Source organism: Rhinopithecus bieti, unplaced genomic scaffold (assembly GCF_001698545.2).
Source record: "Rhinopithecus bieti isolate Rb0 unplaced genomic scaffold, ASM169854v2 scaffold_56975, whole genome shotgun sequence".
Taxonomy (NCBI): domain Eukaryota; kingdom Metazoa; phylum Chordata; class Mammalia; order Primates; family Cercopithecidae; genus Rhinopithecus; species Rhinopithecus bieti.
This window is the reverse complement of record NW_016823127.1, coordinates 776579-798758: the sequence shown is the minus strand read 5'-3', so window position 1 is coordinate 798758 and position 22180 is coordinate 776579. Positions and strand designations below refer to the sequence as shown.

Below are 22180 nucleotides of genomic sequence, written 5' to 3'. Positions count from 1 at the left end.
GTGTGTGTGTAGGCCCCATTCCCATGGGGCCTTTTCTCCCCAGTGGCAGAGAGAGCATCTCTTTCCCAAGAATTCCAAGATATGTCCCACAGTCACCTCTGATTGGCCCAGCTTGAGTCCCATCTCTGAGCCAATCATTGTAGCCAGGAAATGCAGGGCATCAATTGGCCAGGCCTGGATCACAGCCCCACCCTGGAGCCAGTGGGTGGAGTCAGCCCCTTCAGAACTAAATGTACTGAAAAGGAGGCGTGAGTACCTAAAGAAAAATGGGGTTCCATGACCAGAAAAACTGGGAAAGAGTGCTGGGGGAAAAAAAACAACAACAAAAAAACTCAGATGTTCTGCCTCTCTGGGATTTTAAGTGGCTCTCCAAGGGTCATCCAGAGGGAAGATCAGGGACAGGGCTGAGATGTGACCTCACTCAGAGCAGAGATAGAGGGACCTAGGACAGAGCCATCAGCAATCAGCATAGGGTGGCTCTTTGGAGGCCTTTAGCCTGTGCAATCGTCAACGGCCTGGTCAAATCCCAGCTCCACCACTGACAGGCTGTGAGATTCTGGGCAAATCTTGTAAGACTCAATAAGCCCCAATTTCTTTCTTTCCTTTTTTTTTTTTTTTTGAGACAGAGTTTCGCTCTTTTTGCCCAGGCTGGAGTGCAGTGGTGCGATCTTGGCTCACTGCAACCTCCGCCTTTCGGTTTCAAGCGATTCTCCTGCCTCCGCCTCCTGAGTAGCTGGGATTACAGGCTCCCACCACCACTCCCGGCTAATTTTTGTATTTTTAATAGAGACGGGATTTCACCATGTTGGCCAGGCTGGTCTCAAACTCCTGACCTCGTGATCTGCCCACCTCGGCCTCTCAAAGTTCTGGGATTACAGGTTTGAGCCACTGCGCCCAGCCAAAAATCCGAAATGGCTGTTTAGAAGTGAAAATGTAAACAGGCCCAAAAGGCCAGTTCTGTTGTTGTTGATTTTNTTTTTTTGAGACAGAGTTTCGCTCTTTTTGCCCAGGCTGGAGTGCAGTGGTGCGATCTTGGCTCACTGCAACCTCCGCCTTTCGGTTTCAAGCGATTCTCCTGCCTCCGCCTCCTGAGTAGCTGGGATTACAGGCTCCCACCACCACTCCCGGCTAATTTTGTATTTTAATAGAGACGGGATTTCACCATGTTGGCCAGGCTGGTCTCAAACTCCTGACCTCGTGATCTGCCCACCTCGGCCTCTCAAAGTTCTGGGATTACAGGTTTGAGCCACTGCGCCCAGCCAAAAATCCGAAATGGCTGTTTAGAAGTGAAAATGTAAACAGGCCCAAAAGGCCAGTTCTGTTGTTGTTGATTTTTTGTTTTTGTTTTTGAAACGGCGTCTCTCTCTTTCTCTCTGTCGCCCAGGCTGGAGTTCAGTGGCATGATCATGGCTCACTGAAACCTTGAACTCTTAGGCGCACACAGTCCTCCTGCCTTGGCCTCCTAAGTAGCTGAGACTACAGGTACAAACCACCAGGCCCAACTAATTTTTTTCTTTTCTTTCCTTATTATTTATTTATTTATTTATTTTATTTATTTATTTTGAGACAGGGTCTTGCTATGTGGACTAGGCTGTTTTCAAACTCCTGGCCTCAAGTGATCCTCCTGCTTTGACCTCTCAAAGTGCTAAGATTAGAGGCATGAGCCACTGTGCCTGGCCAGTGCATCAGTTTTTAAGCAAATCTGCCCCTCACACTGTCACCAATGATTGTATTTCCAGCAGCCACGTGCTGTCTAGTATCACAGCCTTGATGCTGCTGTTCGCATCACCTAAAACACACTCTTTCTCACTGCTGTCTCCATCCCTTTCTTTCTTCTAGTTAATTCCTACCCTTTCTTCAGGCCCCTGATAAAACTTTCATTCTCCCTGTCACCAAGTGGGAAAAAAAATATGTCATGCAGAATAATGCATACTGGATGCCTCACTAATGCAATTCTTCTTTTTTTTTTTTTAAGACAGAGTCTTGGCCGGGCACAGTGGCTCACAACCTGTAATCGCAGCACTTTGGGAGGCTGAGGCAGGCAGATCACGAGGTCAAGATATCGAGACCATCCTGACCAACATGGTAAAACCCATCTCTACTAAAAATACAAAAATTAGCCAGGCGTGGGGGCGGGCACCTGTAATCCCAGCTACCCGGGAGGCTGAGACGGGAGAATTTCTTGAACCCGGGAGGCGGAGGTTGCAGTGAACCGAGATCGCACCACTGCACTCCAGCCTGGACCACAGAGTGAGACTCCATCTTTTTTTTATTTTTGGAGAGGGGAGGACAGAGTCTCACTCTGTGGCCCAGGCTGGAGTGCAGTGGTGCGATCTCGGCTTAATGCAACATCCACCTCCCGGTTTCAAGCAGTTCTCCCACCTCAGCCTCCCAAGTAGCTGGGACTACAGGCGTGTGCCACCATGCCTGGCAAAGTTTTTGTTTGTTTGTTTGTTTGTTTGTTTGTTTTGAGATGAAGTCTCACTCTGTCGCCCAGGCTGGAGTGCAGTGGTGGGATCTCAGCTCACTTCAACCTCTGCCTCTCGGATTTAAGCAATTCTCCTGCCTCAGCCTCCTGAGTAGCTGGGATTACAGACACGTGCCACCACACCCAGCTAATTATTGTATTTTTAGTAGAGACAGGGTTTCTATGTGTTGATCAGGCTGGTCTCGAACTCTTGACCTTGCGATCCGCCCGACTTGACTTCCCAAAGTGCTGGGATTGCAGGCGTGAGCCACCGCACTCAGCCAGCTAATTTTTTTTTTTTAGTAAAGACGGGTTTCACCATGTTGGCCAAGCTGGTCTCGAACTCCTGACTTCAAGTGATCTACCTGCCCCAGCCTCCCAAAGTGCTGGGATTACAGGCATGAGCCACCGCTCCCAGCCATTAATGCAAATATTTGTATGTGATTTTATTTATTTATTTGTTTGTTTGTTTGTTTTCGTTTTTTTTTTTTTTTTTTTTGAGACGGAGTCTTGCTCTGTCACCCAGGCTGGAGTGCAGTGGCATGATCTCAGCTCACCGCAACCTCTGTCTCCTGGGTTCAAGGTATTCTCCTGCCTCAGCTTCCCGAGTAGCTGGGACTACAGGTGCCTGCCACCACGCCTGGCTAATTTTTGTATTTTTAGTAGAGACAGGGTTTCACTGTATTGGTCAGGCTGGTCTTGAACTCCTGACCTTCTGATCCACCCACCTTGGCCTCCCAAAGTGCTGGGATTACAGGCGTGAGCCACCGGGCCCAGCCTTGTGTGTGATTTTCAACATACAAGAAATTTCTGGAAGTCAGGAGAACGGGTGCTCACACAAACAGAGGGCAAAAGGGACTGGATCTTAATCATCCTTTTGTTCCCAGAACCTGACATGCAGGGGATGAGTGTCCTTCCTGACACGCAGGAAGATGATGAGTGTCCTTCATCATCTTCATCACTGCTGCTGTTCATTGAGCATTCATTATGTGGCAGGCAATGTAAACCAAGATCTTGTGAGTGCCACCTGGCAGATGAGGAAACTGAGACAGAGAGAGGCAATGTTACTTGACCAATGTTACTTGTCACACCTGCGCAGCCTGTTTGTTAAATGAACCCGGGAACCGATGCCAGCACCCCCTTGGTGGAAATCAGCCAGCAACAGAAAATGCTTCCAACTTCATGCAGCCCTTCTTGTTGGGGTGGTGACATTCAGGATATCAATGGCCATCAGCAAGCAGAACAAGGCCATTCCTAGTGGGTGCGCTATCTGGGATGTGTGTGTGTGAGTGAATCAGGGATGCAGCTGGTGGTGATTCACAGATTGCTGTGTAAGGAGCCTGAGTAGGAGACACAAGAGAGGAAGCTTCCTTTCTCTCTCTCTCTCTCAGTTGCACACATGACCTGTGACTCCATCATTGGTGAGATGAGTCCCACTTCAAACTTATGTAGCCAACAAACAAGCAAACAAAAACAGGCCAACAAGAAGGATTTCCTATCAGTTTTCCTGGAATCACCAGAAAGATGTTTCAGATTCTTTACAAAATCCCAGGATGTAGTCACCTGTCCAGGACATGCCATCAGGAAAGGGAGGTCCACCTTTGGGTCAGGGGCATACAGGGAGCTAGGGAGGCTGGGTCCTGGGTTTTCTTTTCTTTTTTTTTTTTTTTTTTTTTTTGAGATGGAGTCTCGCTTTGCTGCCCAGGCTGGAGTGCGATGACACAATCCCAGCTCACTGCAACTTCTGCCTCCCAGGTTCAAGTGATTCTCTTGCCTCAGCCTCCCAAGTAGCTGGGACTACAGGCACGCACCACCATGCCCAGCTGATTTTTATATTTTTAGTAGAGACGGGGTTTCACTGTGTTGGCCAGGCTGGTTTCAAACTCATGACCCCATGATCTGCCCACCTCAGTCTCCCAAAGTGCTGGGATTACAGGCGTGAGCCACCACCCCCGGCAAGGTCCTGGATTTTCTCAGGGAAGCTGCAACAAGCTCTGCCTGAGTGGCAGAGCTGCAGTGACTCATCAGGTCTCAGGCCAGCCCTTGGTAAACCTGCATAGGGTGACTTCAAAGTTAATTACACTATGTGCTTTCAAGATGCTGGGATGAAAGGCCTTGGGAGGCATAATTACTTGAGAAGACATTCTTCAAGGGCCCTGGAGGAGCCCAGGTTACTATCTGTAGGCATCATTTGCCCCAGGTGGGCCTTTTTTTTTTTTTTTTGAGATGGAGTCTTGCTCTGTCACCCAGGCTGGAGTGCAGTGGCGCAATCTCAGCTCACTGCAAGCAATTCTCCTGTCTTAGCCTTCCAAGTAGCTGGAACTACAGGCGTGTGCCACCACGTCCACCTAATTTTTGTATTTTTAGTAGAGACGGGGTTTCACCATGTTGACCAGGCTGGTGTCTAACTCCTGACGTCAGGTAATCTGCCCACCTCAGCCTCCCAAAGTGCTGGGATTACAGGTGTGAGGTTGGCCTTCTTAAAGGGGCAGTGCTCCTCCCACAGCTTCAGGGCTGAGCCCTCTGCTCATCCCATCAGCCTCTCCTGCCCGGGCAACCTTGGTGAAGTCAAGCCCTAGATGTGCACCTTCCCTGAACCTCAGTAGGCTACGGGACACGGCTTCACATGGGCCACTTAAAAGGATAGAGAGCTGCCATTGGTGCCCAAGGCTAGGGTGAAAGAAGAGGAAGCCAGAGGGAGGAGAAGGAGAAAAAGGTGGCTTCATGGCAACCTTTATCCTGCACCTTGGCATTTCTCCCTCCCTGGCCCACATGCAGGCCGGAAACAGGCAGACCCTGGAGAAGGCTGCTTTGAGAACAAATTACGGATGTCTGGTAATTGGGCAGAGTGAGGTCAGAGCTTGGAATGTGTGAATTTCTCCAATGACCGGCTGTGTTCCTGTGGGCGCTTGTGCTGTAGGCTCTGGGAAAGAGGCCATGGGGACTGAGCATTCTCAGCCATAACTGTTTCCACAGCTGTTTCTGAAATAAAGCAGAGATGAGAGGAGGGAGGAGAGGAGGGGAGAGAGAATATTTCACTTTGCTATAACACTTTGCACTGCTGACCGAGCACAGTGGCTCACACCTGTAATCCAGACACTTTAGGAGGCTGAGGCTGGAGAATGGGTTGAGCCTAGGAGTTTGAGACCAGCCTGGGCAACATAGAGAGAACCCTGTCTCTACCAAAAAAAAAAAAAAAAAAAAAAAATTATCCAGGCGTGGTGGTGGTGCTTACCTGTGACCCTAGCTAGTAGGAGGATCCTTGGAGCCTGGGAGGTGGAGGTTATAGTGAGCCGTGATCCTCTCATTGCACTCCAGCCTGGGCAGCAGAGCAAGACCCTGTCTCAAATAAATAAATAAAAATAATACTGCACTAAAGGGGTTTCCGTTGGAGCTGCTTCAGGGGTCTGCCTGATCCATTCTCCCTTGGGAAACCTTGGGGTGGGGACACCAAAGGTAGGAAGCGGGAAGGCAGTGAATGGAAAGGGGATGCTGCCCCTAAAAGGGGGCAGGCCAGTGACTTCAGGAGCTTGTATTTTTTTCTTTTTACTTTTGAGACGGAGTATTGCTCTGTTGCCAGGCTGGAGTGCAGTGATCTCAGCTCACTGCAATCTCCAACTCCCTGGTTCAAGCGATTCTCTTGCCTCAGCCTCCTGAGTAGCTGGGATTACAGGCACGCGCCACCATGCCCAGCTAATTTCTGTATTTTTAGTAGAGATGAGGTTCCACCATGTTGGCGAGGATGGTCTCAATCTCCTGACCTCGTGATCCACCCACCTTGGCCTCCCAAAGTGCTGGGATTACAGGCGGAAGCCACCACGCCCGGTCGGAGCTTGTATTTTTGAAGGGGATAAGAAACAGAGGGGAGGTGACGAGACCAAGTGCAGAGGAAACCCAGCCCCTTCTTTTGTCCCAGGTCAAAGTCTCCCTGGTCCCTCCCCTCCTTCGTTTTCAGAATCTTTTGCTGTCTAGTCGTGGATACCCCCTGCTCAAGGGTTCTGTGGCCTCCAAAACACTTGCAGGCCTCTTTGACCTCACAACAACCTCCTCCCACCCAATGCCCCACTCCTCCGGCTGAGCACCTCTGGCTGCCCCTCTTTGGCTTGGGGCTGAGAATGTGCCCCCGCCTCCAACCCAAGCTAGCTTCCCATAAGTGATCCTGCCATGCTCATGCTCCCAGGACCTCAGGCTGGCAGCCCCAGAGACTCTCAATTCCCCCCTCTCTCTCAATCTGCTAAGGACAGACCTTCTGGCCGAGTGCTGTGGCTCCTGCCTGTAATCCCAGCACTTTGGGAGGCCAAGGTGGGCGGATCACAAGTTCAGGAGTTCAAGACCAGCTTGGACAGCATGGTGAAAACCCGTCTCTACTAAAAATACAAAAATTAGGCTGGGCGTGGTGGCTCACGCCTGTAATCCCAGCACTTTGGGAGGCCAAGGCGGACAGATCACGAGGTCAGGAGATCGAGACCACAGTAAAACCCAGTCTCTACTAAAAATACAAAAAAAAAAAATTAGCCGGGCACGGTGGCAGGAGCCTGTAGTCCCAGCTACTCAGGAGGCTGAGGCAGGAGAATGCCGTGAACCCGGGAGGCGGAGCTTTCAGTGAGCCGAAATCGAGCCACTGCACTCCAGCCTGGGCGACAGAGCGAGACTCCGTCTAAAAAAAAAAAAAAGAACAGATCTTATTCTGAAGCAGTTCAGTCATCCTGGCCTCCCGGACACCTCGTGCCTGGGTTGTGACCTCAGCTTCCTAAGCCTTCTTCCTGCCAGCTTTCTCTGTTCTCCAATCTCCCTGCCCACTGTCGCCAGATTCACATTCTCCAAGTTAACTTCCATTGTGCCCCTCCCCCAGTAGAGGCTCCTCAAGGTCCAGGTGCTGCCCGATGGAAGTCAGGCGAGTGGGCCCAGAAGGGGTCAGGCTAAGGGTGCATAACAGCTTCTGTGCAGACAATTCTCCCCATTTTACAGATTAGGAAATCAGGGCTCAAGAAGGCCGAGAGCTTGCAGCTAGGGAGTGGGAGAATTTTCTGGATGCAAGCCTGCTTCTGCAGGATCAGACTTCTCCAACCTTAGCCACTGTGACTTGTCTCCCTCCCACTCCCTGTTTGAACCTCCCTGAGTATCTCATGCTAGTTCCTACCTCTTCTGGCCTTTGCACATGCTGTTGCCTCTGCTGGGAATGACTTTCCCCAGCAAAATCCCACTCATATCTCAAGGCTCAGGCTGAGTACCTTTGAAACACCTTCCTTGATGGTATCAGACACATTCCCGCCCTCCTTTGCCCTTAGTTCACACTAGGCCTCTCACACTGGATTCTAGATTGGGGTGAACCACTTGCCACTCTGAGTCCTTCCCCTGAGTAGGCCATGAGTCCCTGGAAGCTAAGATTCACACTTCATGTTTGAAACAAGGAGTTATCGTAACAGAGCGCTTACAAGGTACCTGGGACTATGGAGTCAACGTCAGCAGCGTGGGCTGCGGAGCCGGACATCTTTTCTGTGCCTCAGGGTCCTCATCTATAAAATAGGGATCACATGGCCAGGTACGGTGGCTCACACCTATAATCCCAGCACTTTGGGAGGCTGAGGTGGGTGGATCACCTGTCAGGGGTTCAAGACCAGCCCGACCAACATGGAGAAACCTCGTCTCTACTAAAAATACAAAATTAGCCGGGCATGGTGGCGCATGCCTGTAATCCCAGCTACCTGGGAGGCTGAGACAGGAAAATCGCTTGAACCCGGGAGGCGGAGGTTGCAGTGAGCCGAGATTGTGCCATTGCACTCCGGTCTGGGCAACAAGAGCGAAACTCCATCTCAAAAAATAAATTAAATTAAAATAAAATAAAATAAGGAGCATAATACACTAACCTCACAGACTTGTTGGGAGCAAAGGGTTGGAAATGGCCTGGCACAGGTGAGCCCTCAATGAACTCAGCCCTTGTGTTGATCTGAGGTCTTGCTGAATTCTGGCAACCCTCAGAAACAGGCATCATCACCCCCACATTACGGAGGAGGAAACTGAGATCTGCCCAAAGCCCCCAGGATGTCAATCCTGTGCTCCCAACCCTCCACGCCTGCACCACCTCCAGCCTAGTACCTGGCACCCTGGTGCCCACACAAGCCCAGTTAGCAAGTGGTTTTTGTGGCATGAATGAAAAGAATTCAGCAGGTGCCTGTTTGCCCCCTCTGGTAGGGGCAAAATTTCCTTGTGATTATTTGGCGTACTTAATAAACTGTATGGTTGATACATTAATGTCACTTCCTTAGAGGCTGTCAGCCACTGCCCACTCCCAAACATTAGCCCTCTGAGTAAGAAGTGCAGGAAGAAGCATGATGGGTAGAAATGTGGCAGAGCAGCAGGGGCGGGAGGGATTCTCAGATTATAGCTTTTTAGACAGCTTGACTTCATGTATGTAAACACCTTCATATCCAAAAAGTAAACCAAAAAAGAGGAGGGGGAGAAGCATTAGCTTATTATTACAATTGATGAAATAGGCTAGGCACAATGGCTTATGCCTGTAAACCCAGCACTTTCAGAGACTGAGGTGGGAGGATTGCTTGAGCTCAGGAGTTCAAGACCAGCCTGGGCAACATAGTGAGCCCTCATCTCTACGAAAAAATACAAAAATTAGCCAGGCATGGTGGCGCACACCTGTGGTCCCAGCTACTAGAGAGGCTGAGGCAGGAGGATCCCTTGAGCCTGGGAAGTTGAAGCTGCAGTGAGCCATGATTGCACCACCACAGTCCAGCCTGGGTGACAAAGCAAGATCCTGTCTCCAAAAGAAAAAAAGGAACTATACTTTTCACTGTAAAAGACATATAAAGACCAGCTCCTTATTATTTTCTCTCAGGGCCTCTAGCTGATAACTTCCACTTGCTGTCTGATGTCAGGTTGTCCATCCCAGAAGGTCCTAAGCTCCAGGGAGGCCGGGGGCAGGTTGGACCAGCCTCTCTGCTGCATTCCCCCAGCACCTCATTCAACCAAGTGTGGGTGAACAAAATGGCACTTCACAGGCTGACCAACTGACCACTGACTCCCGGCTGCCACCCAGCCCCAAGACCCGGGCTCTGCTTACCACCTGCCATTCCAGGGCCTACTGGCATTTCCTGGCTTTGGGTAACAGACCTGAAACCTGATGCTTGTAAAGGGGACCCCACCTTTACATGGGCCTCACACAGCAGGAAACTCTTCACCAGGCCATGAGCTGGGGGTCACTGGGTCTTGACGGCCAGCACTGGAAGAGGCCTTGAGCTACGTCCAGGATTTCAAAACACCCAAGGGGAACCTTCCAGGGCCTTCCACCCGCTTCCCTGGCAGACCTATTAGCCTATTAGCTTCGCTCTTGCCTCTGGATTGAGACTGTGGCAATAATGGCTCTTGGCTTAACGAAAGGAAGTGAACTGTGTTGGGTAAATGCAGACTGACAGATTCTTTTCCAAGCTGGTGAGACCAAGGCAGGCGAGGCTGTGCGCTGCCCTTTTATCAAGGCTTAGCTGAAGGACCTTGCCCAGGGTCACTATCGGAGCTCGCTCCAGCATCCTCCCTCATGGAGCCCCAGGGTCAGCGGTGGAGAGGGTCACAGCACCTCCACAACCCCCACAGCGAGATGGCCTGGGCTCAAGTCTTGCCTCTGCCACTAGAGCTGTGACTGTGGGCAAGATATTTTACAGCAGGACCAGTTTCTTGTCCGAAGGTAGAGCTATTAACAGGACCTAACTCAGAATTCTTGTGTGGATAAAATCATGTGTGAAGAGCTTTTAGGGCCTTGCTTCTCAAAGAGGGGTCCCGGGCCATCAGCACAGCTGGAGTGTGCAGGGAGAAGCTCTCAGCCCCACCCCACCCTCTTTACAAGACCCCCGCGTGGCGTCTGTGTGCACTCATGTTTTCAAAGCCCCCTGGACATCCCAACCACAGCCCAAGTGTTGTGAAAGTGGCCCCAGTCACACCTGCCTCCAGGGCGAGGGCTTGTTCCTCACTGACTGTGCTGATCCCAGCAAGACCCACTTCTGGTTCTGCGGGGAGAGTCCCAAGGGCACAGAGGTGGACAAAGGGCTGCCTCCGTCACTTTATCTTTTCTACTTTATTACTTCAAATTAACAACCACAATAAAGCTCAAAAAAGTCCAATATTTACACAGGAAAAAAGTACAAAATTCCCCCCAAAGTTCTTCAGTTTTTTTTTTTCAGTTTTTTAAATTACAAAGTAATAAAAAGCTTTGCTCTTTAATTAAAAAAAAAAAAAGGAAAAGGGGAAACAGAGGTAAATAAATTAGGAAAACACACACACGGAGAAAACAAACAAAATAAAATAAAATAAAACAAAAGAGGTGTTAACTAGGAAGGATGAGTTAATCCAAAACCCAGCCCTGACCCCAGGCTCCTCCTCAGAAAGGTGGAACCCAGGGAGAGGGGGGACCCCAGGTGACTGTCAGGACCAGGGAAGTAATTTATAACTCAGAGTCAGATGCCTTCTGGAAGTAGTCTCCATGGATTCTGCCCTAAAACCAGGAACGGAAGATGGAGCTGCCACCGGCTGATGACGGGTTGAGGGGGGATCGGTGGCAGTGAGGACCCTCTGAACTCTGAGGAATGCGGAGGTCACCGCCCACCCCCATGTCCTTGTTAGTAAACACAGGAGAACGGGAATTTGGGCTGGCAGGCGGGGCAGGCCGTGGCACCTGCTGTCCTGGGAAACACAGGTCAATACATCCACACACGCACACAAGGGACGCCGACCCCCACAACCTCCCCATCCACTCCATGGAGAGGCAGAGGGGAGCCTGGAGGCCAGGGGGACACCCCAGGGGGACACTGGAAAAGCCCAGCACGGGAAGTCAGCCACTGTCATCTCAGTGGGTGGGGCTGTGCGTATCTCCTGGATTGCGAGGCTCGGGAAACTCGGTGGGAACTGCCTTCGACTGACCACACCACTGCCTGCTGATGCTCGAGGGCCGGCTTTGGCTCTGGGACCTGTCACTTCTCCGACCCGGAGCCGACCCGTTCCTCTCCAGGCAGGTGACGGGTGGGGGCAGGAACAGGAGGCTGGGCAGGGCCGTGGCGTCTGGCTCCTGTAGCCTGGTGTTGTCAGGGGAGCATCTAGCAGCCTGAAGGTTGGGGGTAGCGGGCACCACAAAGGGACAAGAATCCTCAGTGCTGAGGGCATCTCATCTTCTTGCCATTGGCAAAGAAATCAAAGAAACAAACTCCATCGTCAGTTTTGTGCTGGGTTTTTTTTGTTGTTCTTTTGAGTGGTTTATTTTTGCCATCTTTTTTTGTTTTTTTTAAAAGAAAATACAGTGAAGACACTAGAAGGGAGAAGGGAGAAGACAGGTGAGGTGCACAGCTGTCTCTGGCTACTCTTTTTTTTTTTTTTTTTTGAGATGGAGTCTTGCTCTGTCCCCCAGGCTGGAGGGCAGTGGCACAATCTCAACTCACTGCAACCTCCACCTCCCGGGTTCAAGCGATTCTCCTGTCTCAGCCTCCCAAGTAGCTGGGATTACAGGTGCCCACCACCACACCCAGCTAATTTTTCTGCTTTTAGTAGGGATGGGTTTTCACCATGTTGGCCAGGCTGGTCTTGAACTCCTGACCTCAAGTGACCTGCCCATCTGGGCCTCCCAAAGTGCTGGGATTACAGGTGCGAGCCACTGCACCTGGCCCCCCAAACTCCTGTCTTCTCGTCCTTTGGTCTATCTCCCTCTGAACCCCAGAGCCTGGCTCAAGGCCCAGCATGCTAGGAGATCCACCTTCATGTGACAAAAACAGATGATCTCCCTCCTCTGCCCTCCTGGTGAGCATCTCCCCACCCTACCCCACCCCCAAATATCTGTCCAGCCAGCCATGGACAGCCTGGTTCCTGGGCCTGAGATCTGAGGAAGGCCTGTCCTGTTCATGCCTCCTCTCTGTATGGATGAACTCCTACAACACAGACGACACACAGATTGTCCCAGTGTGAAGTCGAGTCCCCTGACGTGTCGGGCCTACTGCTACTGCCTACAAATGGACACACGTTCCCCGGACAGCTAAGATTACACCCTCGACAAGCCCAAAGAGCCCCTCCCACCTCCCCTTTCCCAAGCCAGGTCCCAGAGTGGAGCGTTTCCATGCCCTGCTTCAAGGCCTCGTGCAGTCAGGAAAGAACCGGGAAGCTCACACTGGCCAGAAGGCCTCTCCCAGTCCTGCTACAGGGGCTGAAAAAGGGCTCCCTTGCTTCCTCCATAGTCCTGTTGTGAGTCTTGTGCAGGAATTAACTTGCATAACAGCCCAGAGGCTGAGACAGGGCCAATGCCGTGGGAGAGGTCAGAGTGTGAGCCCATGGCCCCATCTCTGCTGGGAACCAACCTTTCAGAATGTTTTTTCTCTCTCTCTTTTTTTTTTTTTGTTGTTGAGACAGAGTCTCGCTCTGTCGCCCAGGCTAGAGTGCAGTGGTGCAATCTCGGCTCGCTGCAAGCTCCGCCTCCCGGGTTCATGCCATTCTCCTGCCTCAGCCTCCTGAGTAGCTGGGACTACACACGCCCGCCACACCTTGCTAATTTTTTGTTTTTTGGGTTCTTTTTAGTAGAGACGGGGGTGTTGGCCAGGATGGTCTCGATCTCCTGACCTTGTGATCTGCCCGCCTCAGCCTTCCAAAGTGCTGGGATTACAGGCATGAGCCACCGCACCCGGCCTCCAGAATATGTTAAGGCAGAAGGAGACAGAGGGCTGGCCGAGGGCAGAAAAAGTTTTTCCAGCAGAAATTAATTCATGTGGGGTCAGGCCTGAGCAGAGAAACCCTTGGCCCCGAGCCAGGCAGGCTCTAAGGTTTTAAACTCCTTGAGGCCCCTTAGAGTTCTGGGGCACCTGGTACCATCTGCCACTGCCACTGCCACCAACTCCTCACAACACATTAGTCTCTTTCTGGGGCCTGGGAGCTTCTAGGCCGGCTGGGCTGGTTGCATCTGCAGCAGTCATGGACTCACCTAAGCAAACACTGGTCCAATGGGGGCTCTCCTCACTTCCCAAGATGGTCAAATGGCACACTTGTCTTTTGAGGGAGAGAAGGGAGAGAGAGGGAGGGACAAGCTTCAAGTCAAGTCCCTCAGCTGCTGGCGATGGAGATTTGGCAAGTATCTCCCCACTGAGGAGTTCTACCCCCACCCCCACCTCCATGCAGCCCCTCAAGCCGAGGGAAAGCCTGTGTGATTCCAATGACTCTAAGATGTCCCTGTCTGTAGGTAAGAACATTGCCCTGGGAGGCAAACCTGCTACCTAAGTAGATGGCCAAGGAGGGTTCTCTCGCAGGACTCCCTCCTTGTCCACAGGCAGGAGGACGAGGGCAGGGCTCCCATCCATCTCTGCCAGGCCACCTTCCGTGGGCAACTACAGATTCCCCCTTCCCAAGTGTCCCCATCCAAACATGGCCCCAAAGTGGATGGGACCTCACCGCCCCTACACCCCATGCTTTTGCCAATGCTCACGGGGGTTCCTGGGTGCTCCCTGATGTCAGGGAGCAGGAACACCTCATCTCTGAGCCCCTGCTGCCCACCCCGGCTGGGCCGCTGGCAGTGAAGGCTGGAGCCCAGCCGTGACACTTGCCAGGGAATGTTACTGCCCTGAGCCTTGGTGAATGACTTTGCTCAAGAGGGCTCATTAGACCTCAGAGGATTAAATGAGGCCAAGTCCCGGCTCAACAGAAGGGGTTCACTCTAAGGCAAGCAGCGTCGACGGGGAGCGAAGAACAGAGCCGAGGCCTGACCTCACACTGGGGGGTCTCCAGCTCAGTTGTGAGGCCCAGAGGGACTGGCAGGGGGGCAGCTCACCTGTGAGGCTGGGATCCGGGAGACCTCTTGCCGCCCAGTGAGGTCTGAGGAGGAGACGTTGGCGGGCGCGCCCCTGTGCAGCCTCATACTCACCTTCCTCTCCCGGTCGACCCGTGAGATCGCTCTGGGAGAAGTATTGCCTGGAGAAAGAGGCGTGGAAAGCCACCCTCAGAGTGGGCACAGAGCCCCCCACCCACCCTGAGCCCAGCCCACTGCCTGAGTCCCTGCTCACCAGCTGGCTGGATGCGGGAGGCTGGCGTGGAAGCCACGGGCTCGGCGGCACTGCGGAGCCGGTTGGCAGTGGCCCCCGTGGGTGGGCCAGGGGGCAGGGCTCGGGTCGCGGACCCCCGTAGCTGCCCCATCCTCTCCTCGCGCTCGTGTTCTCGCCGCTCCCGGTCCACGTCCTCGGGGTTCCGGGCTGCACCCTGCAGGGATGCAAGAAAAGATACCGGTCAGCCCCAGAGGCCAGGGTGTTCTGGGCCCAGCAGCCCTGCAGGGCACAGCAGGGGAGGGAGGCCGGGTAGGTATCTCAGAAACCCTCTGCTCCAGCCTCCCCTACAAGCGCGGGAAGCCATGACCCCCAATCACACAGCACAGAGACACGAAGCCACACAACCACCGAAGGAAGGAGAAAGCAGGAGTCTGGGGGCAGAGGGAGGTCAGTCTGCCCTGCTCTCCCGGGATGGAGCCAGAGCCAGGACAACTAATGCTCCCAGGATGATCAAGAGCACCTCTTGGCCCTCCTGGCCTGGGGCTGGGCCTGCCCTGGCCCCCCTCGGTGTACCAAGAGCCCTTAACTACTCAAGGTTGCCAAATCGGGCAGGGAAGCTGTTTAGAGGCCTCTAGCAGACTGGCTAGGGGTGTCCAGAGTGGGAAAAAGACAGGCCCAGAGTCACAAAACTAGTGGAAGTGGGCCAGGACTCAGACCAGGTCTCCTGGTACCCAGCCAGGGGCTCTTTTCACCAGGGAGCTGTCCTTCCCCTGCTGGGACCTAGCAATGGCTTCTGGCAGGTGCCGTGGAGGCCACAGCCAGGAGGCCCAGGGAACCCACACAGACACCGCTTGCCTTGGGATGGGCGCTCAAGGGGAGCTGGAAAAGAAAACGGGGCCATGTGGCCCATGGAGGAAGAAGAGGCCCAATAGGCACGGCTGGAGCAGAAGGGGTGCCCTAAGCCCCCAGGTGCCCTGCTTTACAGCCACTGCTGCCCCTTGTATAGGAGGAAGTGAGAAGGGGCCAGAGAAGAGCGGGTGTGGGGGCAGTGCCCAACTGCGTTACCTAGTTCATCCTGGGGCCGTCCGCAGGGAAGGGCAGGGGCTGGCAGGAAGGGGCCGCATCTGTGGAGGAGAGAGCTGCGGGCTGAGTGGGGGACCTGCTCATGGGCCACAGGGTGTGGTTCCTGCAACCCATGTCTCTCCCAGGAGACTAGCCAAGAGGTGGCGGTGGGCCCTGTCTTTAAGCAACTCCAGGAAGTAGTGGCTAAGACTAGAATGATCCCTGAATCTTAGTGAGGCACCAAGGCCCAGAGAGGCCTTGTGACCTGCCTGGGGTCGCACAGCTCAGGGCAGAGCTAGGGTCTGAACCCAGGCCTTTGCCACCCAGTCCCACTCTGCTCTCTGCACCCCAAGAGGTCACTGTTCAGAGCCTTGCCTTAGAACACTCTAGAAGACGCATCTTCCCATCCTCCCACCCAGAAGCCTCTCAGGCAGGCCTGGGACCACCAAGGCTCTAACTCCTGACCTCTGGTTCTCACCCTGGGCTCCCATTCAGTTGCAGGCTGGCAAACAGTGACTCAGCCAGAGCCCCAGCAAAGCCTGGGGAGGAACATGAGCTGTGGCACCTCCGTTATGAACCTTCTGCGGGCAGGGCCACGTCAACCCTGCGAGGCAGGTCAATCTCATTTCCATGGTTGGGATGCAGAGGCTGAGTGACTCACTCCACAGTGTGGAGCCCTGCAGCTAGCAGCCAAGCAGAGCGCTGGAGCCCCTGCCCTTTGTGAGCCCAAAAGGCTCAGGCCATCGCCAGCCCGGAGGCAGGAAGTAGGCAACTCTCCATGGTCCCATCCAGCCCACAGGACGCAAGAAACACACAGCAGGGAGCTCTCTTGGCCTTTATTGCCCACAGAAAATGCAAAAGATCAGCAAAGTCACAGGAGCATCCACCTGTCATCATATGGACCTCTGTCCTTGGCTGTTTTGAATTCCTTCCTGGCCGGCGGACTGGACCTCGGAACACTGGCTATATGTGTTGCGAGTGGCTTCCAGGCTCCAGGGATCCACAGATCCCAGCACGCCAGTGCAGAACACCACAGGGTGTCCTGTCTACTGTCGGGTTGGCATGGGAAGGGTCCGGCCTCAGGGTGAAAGTTCCCATTGCATGTTTTCCAGGTGCTTCTGCCAGAGGACTGCTGGAGGTGGTTCAGCTCACTATGGTGGCCGTGGCAATGAGTCAGTGATTGGCAAAGGATAAGGCTGTGGGCGCCTCTGCCCAGCTTCTAACTTCAGGGCCTGCCTCAAGAGGGACTCCAGGAAGGCGGTCAGAGCAGCAGCAGTGGATGGAGAGGTGCTCCTGGCCTGCTTGGAGAAGAGATCTTGCTGGCTAAACAGTCTTGTGAGACTCCATAAGGGAGGCACCTAGAGCAGTGATGTCCACAGAACGTTCTGGATGAAGGAAATGGTCCCGTCTGCCTTGCTGGATGTGGTGGCCACTGGAGTGCAGGGGCGTGATCTCAGCTCACTCCAACCTCTGCCTCCTGGGTTCAAGCGATTCTCCTGCCTCAGCCTCCCCAGTAGCTGGGATTACAGGAACACACCACCATGCCCAGCTAATTTTTGTGTTTTTAGTAGAAATGGGTTTCACCATGTTGGCCAGGCTGGTCTTAAAACTCCTGACCTCAAGTGATCCGCCCTCTTTGGCCTCCCAAAATGCTGGGATTACAGGCATGAGCCATCGTGCCTGGCTGACATTTCCAGTCTTGATTAATTTTAATTCATTAAAAATGTGTCGCATGTAGCCAGTGGCTACCATCTTGGACAGTGTCAGACTAGAGAATACAAAATCCATTCTTGGAGTTGTGCTGAGCTGGAGGGCCAAGCCCATCACGAACCAGACTTGGGAGTGACTATCTCGATGAGAAAGTGCCCAGTGCCCAAAGCCCTGTGGTGGAAAGAGCTGGTCCCTGGTGCCCAAGGCCATGGGCCCCATTTGGAGCCAGAAGGTCTAGGGTGAAATCAGAGAAGACGCCCCCTGCCCATATCCCATTTCCACCCCTGCTGAAAAGGGCAACCGAGGCCTCTCCCTCTCTGCCTGACCTCTGTCTCACTCCTTAGTGAACAAGAAACCCAGAGAGAAGAAAAGCTGACCAACGTGCCGACCTTGGCTTCCAGAACAGAGCCTTGGTCCTAATCATCTAGCAGGGCAGCTGAGGGCCCTGCCACGAAAGAGGCACACCAGGATGAAGCAAGAGGAGGTGTTTAATGAGTTCAGGTTCAACACAGAGGCCGCTGACAGGGTCTGGCCGTGAGTCTGTCCTGGGACCCGTTCCCACCAGGTCCCTTGTGGGCAGTGGCCACCATCCTTCCTTCAGGCTATCCTGGCCCTCAGGTGGCTGGCTACTTCCCTAGGATCCCATGGCAGGGCCTTTTCCACCATGCCCTCCACTATGCTGCTATCTCTTGGGAAAGGGGGGTCATCCCATCCTCCCAAGAAACACTTCCTCAGGCCTGGCCCCGATGGGCTCAGGCACACCTGGCGGCATCAGAAATGGGGCCCTGGAGTCCAGACCACAGGCCAGTAGTTTTGGGGCAGCTCCTCCACCTCCTCCACCTCCTCCATGGGCCTATCTGGGGGGCTCTGGGTGCCCAGGGGCGCCGGGCACCTGGAAGGGACAAAGAGAGCACAGCTGAGGCTCAGCCTCTTGCGCTCGCTGGTCAAGTGGCAAATTTTGGAAAAGCCAGGCCTCAGAGGATCCTTACCAGTACGTGGGTGAGTACGTGGGCCCGGCACAGGGACAGGGGCGGGGACAGAACGGTCCCTTCGCTGTCACAGGGCTGTCACGGGGCTGAGCCTGGCTAGAGGAAGCCCCCTTTTCCAGAAGAGATGCGAAACAAGACACACAATTTCACAGATTCCAGAGCCCTGGGCACGGCCGGCCAATGCTGCTCCCCACCCAACCCCACCCGCTGGACTCTTAAAAGAGGGAAACAGAACAACTGCCTAGCCAGACCCAGGGTGCCATGACCAAGAAGAAAGAAAGCACCATGACTGGGTCCAGGCTGGCCAGAGGGGCCACAGTGCAGGTAGCCGCCTGGGATGTGCAGAATAGGAGCAGGACGGTGTAGGCAGTGATCAGGACGGCGGGGGGCACCGCCAGCACCACCCACGCCCTGCCGCGGGTACCCAGGAGGGACCCCAGGTGAAGCCAGGTCCTTCTTGTTCCAGCAGGAGGCAGCGCCCTGCCTGGGCCCTGCTGCCCACGGCGGCACAAGTTGTCAGCACAGATGAGGCAGGAGGGCTCCAGGACCCCAGTGAGGTCAACCACACCGTCCAGCTCATACCTCCCGTCTGTCGGGAGCCCCACCCGCCACTGGCTCACTCTGGCCCTCTGAGTCAGGGCCTTCCCCATCCAGTCCCCTAAGCCCGCCTTGGCCTCCAGGTGACTCACGAATTTCAGCATGTTCCAGTCGAAGACATAGTCATAGGAGAAGCCCTGCCGGTGGAAGAGGTTGCGGAAGAGCTGGCGTAGGTAAGAGTAGTCGGGCTTGTCGTCAAACCGCAGGGAGCGGCAGAAGTTGAGGTATGTTGAGAATTCGGCTGAGGAGGGGTTGCAGGGGACACAGAACGCAACCGTGAGGCCCACGCTCCCAGCTCCCCTGCAGCCAGCACTGTCCTAGCCACCCACTGCCCCACAGATACTTCCAATCTGAGAGAAGCAAGAAAAGGAGGCAACAGAACCACGGCCTTCCCTGGCCTGCCTGTGAGCAGAGCCTCTGCCACTTTCAGAGCAAGGGAAGACCTGTGAACTGTGGCCAGGAGCTTCTGCCAGGTAGCCGGTTCCAGAAGCCACGCCCACACCTCTTCCGCTGCCCTCACCAAGCACCCGGGGACCCGCAGATCAACTGCTGCCATAAACTCAAAGGACTGCAAGAGCCTGACGGACCTTCCAACACAACCTAAACAAGAGGAGAAAAACTTCCATTTCCTCCTCAAAAAAACTAGGGACAGGGCCCTTGGGAGATGAGGCAGGAATGTGGGCTGGGAAGCAACAGGTGTAACAGCCAGGCCAGGGAAACCGGGCCTTCCGGCTGTGCCAAGGGATGGCAAAGAGCCAGGGTTACTGCTCAGGTGCCAAGGGCTGTGGGGCAGCCCAGTATGGGCTTTGTTGTTGTTGTTGTTGTTGTTGTTTTTGAGATGGAGTCTCGCTCTGTCGCCCGGGCTGGAGTGTACTGGCCGGATCTCAGCTCACTGCAAGCTCCGCCTCCCGGGTTTACGCCATTCTCCTGCCTCAGCCTCCCGAGTAGCTGGGACTACAGGCGCCCGCCGCCTCGCCCGGCTAGTTTTTTGTATTTTTTAGTAGAGACGGGGTTTCACCGTGTTAGCCAGGATGGTCTCGATCTCCTGACCTCGTGATCCGCCCGTCTCGGCCTCCCAAAGTGCTGGGATGACAGGCTTGAGCCACCGCGCCCGGCCCTGTTGTTGTTGTTTTTGAGACATGTCACTATCATCCAGGCTGGAGTGCAGTGGCGCAATCTCGGCTCACAGCAACCTCCACCTCCCGGGTTCAAACAATTCTCCTTCCTCAGCCTCCTGAGTAGCTGGGATTACAGGTGGGGCTAATTTTTGTATTTTTAGTAGAGACGGGATTTCACCATGTTGGTCAGGTTGGTCTCGAACTCCTGACCTCGTGATCTGAATGCGTCAGCCTCCCCAAGTGCTGGGATTGCAGGCATTGAGCCACTGCGTCTGGCCCCAGTGTGGGCTTTGTATGGCCTCACCTTTCCCTTAGACAGTGCCTCAGGGACCCCCAGGCATGTGCCCTCCCACTGGGCTACTCACAGGGATAGCCTTTGCAGAGGACCTCAATGGGCGTTGACATCTTCTTCTCGCTGATCCGCTCATACTTCTGGCGCTTGGTGGCTGCTTTGAGTCCCTGCCAGGGCAGGGAGCCCAGGTTGAAGTACATGAGCACGTAGCCCAGGCTCTCCAGGTCATCTCGACGGCTTTGCTCTGCACAGAGAGTCAAACACTAGGTGAGGAACAGGGGTCCACTCAGGCCCCTAAGTCATCCTCTGGGTCATGCTCCTCACCATGCAAACCAGGACCCTCCTGCCCCCCTCATCAGATGTTGTTCACTGCACACATTTTAAACAGGCACTGCTATTATCTTCCTCCTACAGAGAAGAAGCCTAAGGCAGGGCCTTCTCAACTTAATTTGGGCCTAGTTTTTCCAGCTCAGGCACTTAATCATTCAATGACCATGACAGGTCACCTACTGCCCCCTTGCCTGGCCTACCCCGTGGAGAGGTCACAAGCTTCAGCATCAGACGGGGCCGGGGTCAAATCCAGCTTTGGCATTCGCTAAGCTGCATGACCTTAAGCAACCCGTGTTAAACCTCTGAGCCTGTATTTCCCAGCCTGCACCAACAGGGCAGAGGAGGAAGCAGGGCCAGGGAAGGTGCCCTGCACACACAGCTTGGCTTACAAAGGGGAAGACCCGACTGTGCAAGGACAGGGATTAAGTCCGAGCTTGGGAGCAGATGGGGTGGGGACTTTCTCACTAGAAAAGAGCCTGGGGGCCTCCATCAAGGTAGAGGGTGAGAGGGCTCCAGAGAGCCAGGCCCTAGCCAGCGGCCCCAGGCGCACACTACTCCAGGCCTGGCTCCCTCACCAATGCCCAGGTGCGTGTTGATGGAAGCGTAGCGAGCCGTGCCGGTCAGGTTCTTGTTTTCCCGGTAGGGAATGTGCTGGTGGGTGCGGGCGTCCCGGTACTTCTTGGCCAGGCCGAAGTCGATGATGTAGACCAGGTTGCCCTTCTTCCCCAGACCCATGAGGAAGTTGTCGGGCTTGACGTCCCGGTGGATGAAGTTCTTGGAGTGGATATACTCGATGCGGCTGATCTGGGGAGGAGGGGGCCATTTGTTCAACAGAGGGGCCCTCGCCCAGTGCTCTGGGCCAGGCAGGGGCTGGGGCCACAGAGGTGGAAAAGACACACATGGTCCCGGCCCTGGAAAGGGAGAAAGGTCTGCCTTCGACCATGAAGGATGATTAAGGGGCAGGCCAGAGAAGGCCTCCTGGAAAATGTGACATCAGGATGAACTCTGAAGGGGGAGTTCACTAAGTTGGTTGTGAGACAAAGAGAGTACTGCAGGAAAGCTAATCCAGAACTCCTGATCCAGAAATGAAGAGTCTGCTAGAAAGGCAACTGGTTCCTCATGAAAGGTTTGCCTGCCCGGCCCCACACTCATAGGACTCAGGGAGCCAGAGAGGCAACAGATGTGGGGGAGGGGCAGGGAGGGAACACGGGGGAAGCCTAAACCAGGCAGAGGTGACAGAGGCAGAGCACAAAAGACAGGGCTTCTGAAGGATGCCAAACTCAGACAGGCACATGGCCCTCTTTTCTTTGATGTTTTTTTTTTTTTAAGATGGAGTCTCGGTCTGTTGTATAGGCTAGAATGCAGTGGCAAAATCTCAGCTCACTGCAACCTCTGCCTCCGGGATTCAAGTGATTTTCCTGCCTCAGCCTCCCGAGTAGCTGGGACTATAGGCGCACACCACCACGCCCAGCTAATTTTTTGTATTTTTAGAAAAAACGGGGTTTCACCATGATGGTCAGACTGGTCTCAAACTCCTGACCTCAGATGAGCTGCCCACCTCGGCCTCCCGAAGTGCTGGGATTACAGACTTGAGCCACCTTTTCAGT

The 22180-nt window shown here is 54.1% G+C and overlaps 1 protein-coding gene across 8 annotated transcripts in view; it reads right to left on the bottom strand.

Moving 5' to 3' along the window:
* Nucleotides 1-10528: 10528 nt before the first annotated feature.
* CSNK1E (casein kinase 1 epsilon) overlaps nt 10529-22180 on the bottom strand; it is a 39540-nt gene continuing 27888 nt past the window's right edge. For 3 of the 8 annotated variants that reach the window (XR_001883194.1, XR_001883193.1, XR_001883192.1), the window contains exons 5-10: nt 21149-21377; nt 20317-20487; nt 18926-19074; nt 14497-14689; nt 13425-14404; nt 10529-11771 (exon numbers count right to left, since the gene is read on the bottom strand). Coding sequence is in view for 2 of the 8 variants with exons in the window: in XM_017861304.1 (XP_017716793.1) it covers nt 13457-13489; nt 14265-14404; nt 14497-14689; nt 18926-19074; nt 20317-20487; nt 21149-21377 (915 nt within the window). In the remaining 6 variants the exon portion in view is untranslated. Of the gene's footprint in view, nt 11772-13424; nt 14405-14496; nt 14690-15540; nt 18140-18236; nt 18347-18925; nt 19075-20316; nt 20488-21148; nt 21378-22180 lie in introns of all 8 variants that reach the window. The other 5 variants (XR_001883196.1, XR_001883197.1, XM_017861304.1 and 2 more) reach the window with 5 other exon arrangements.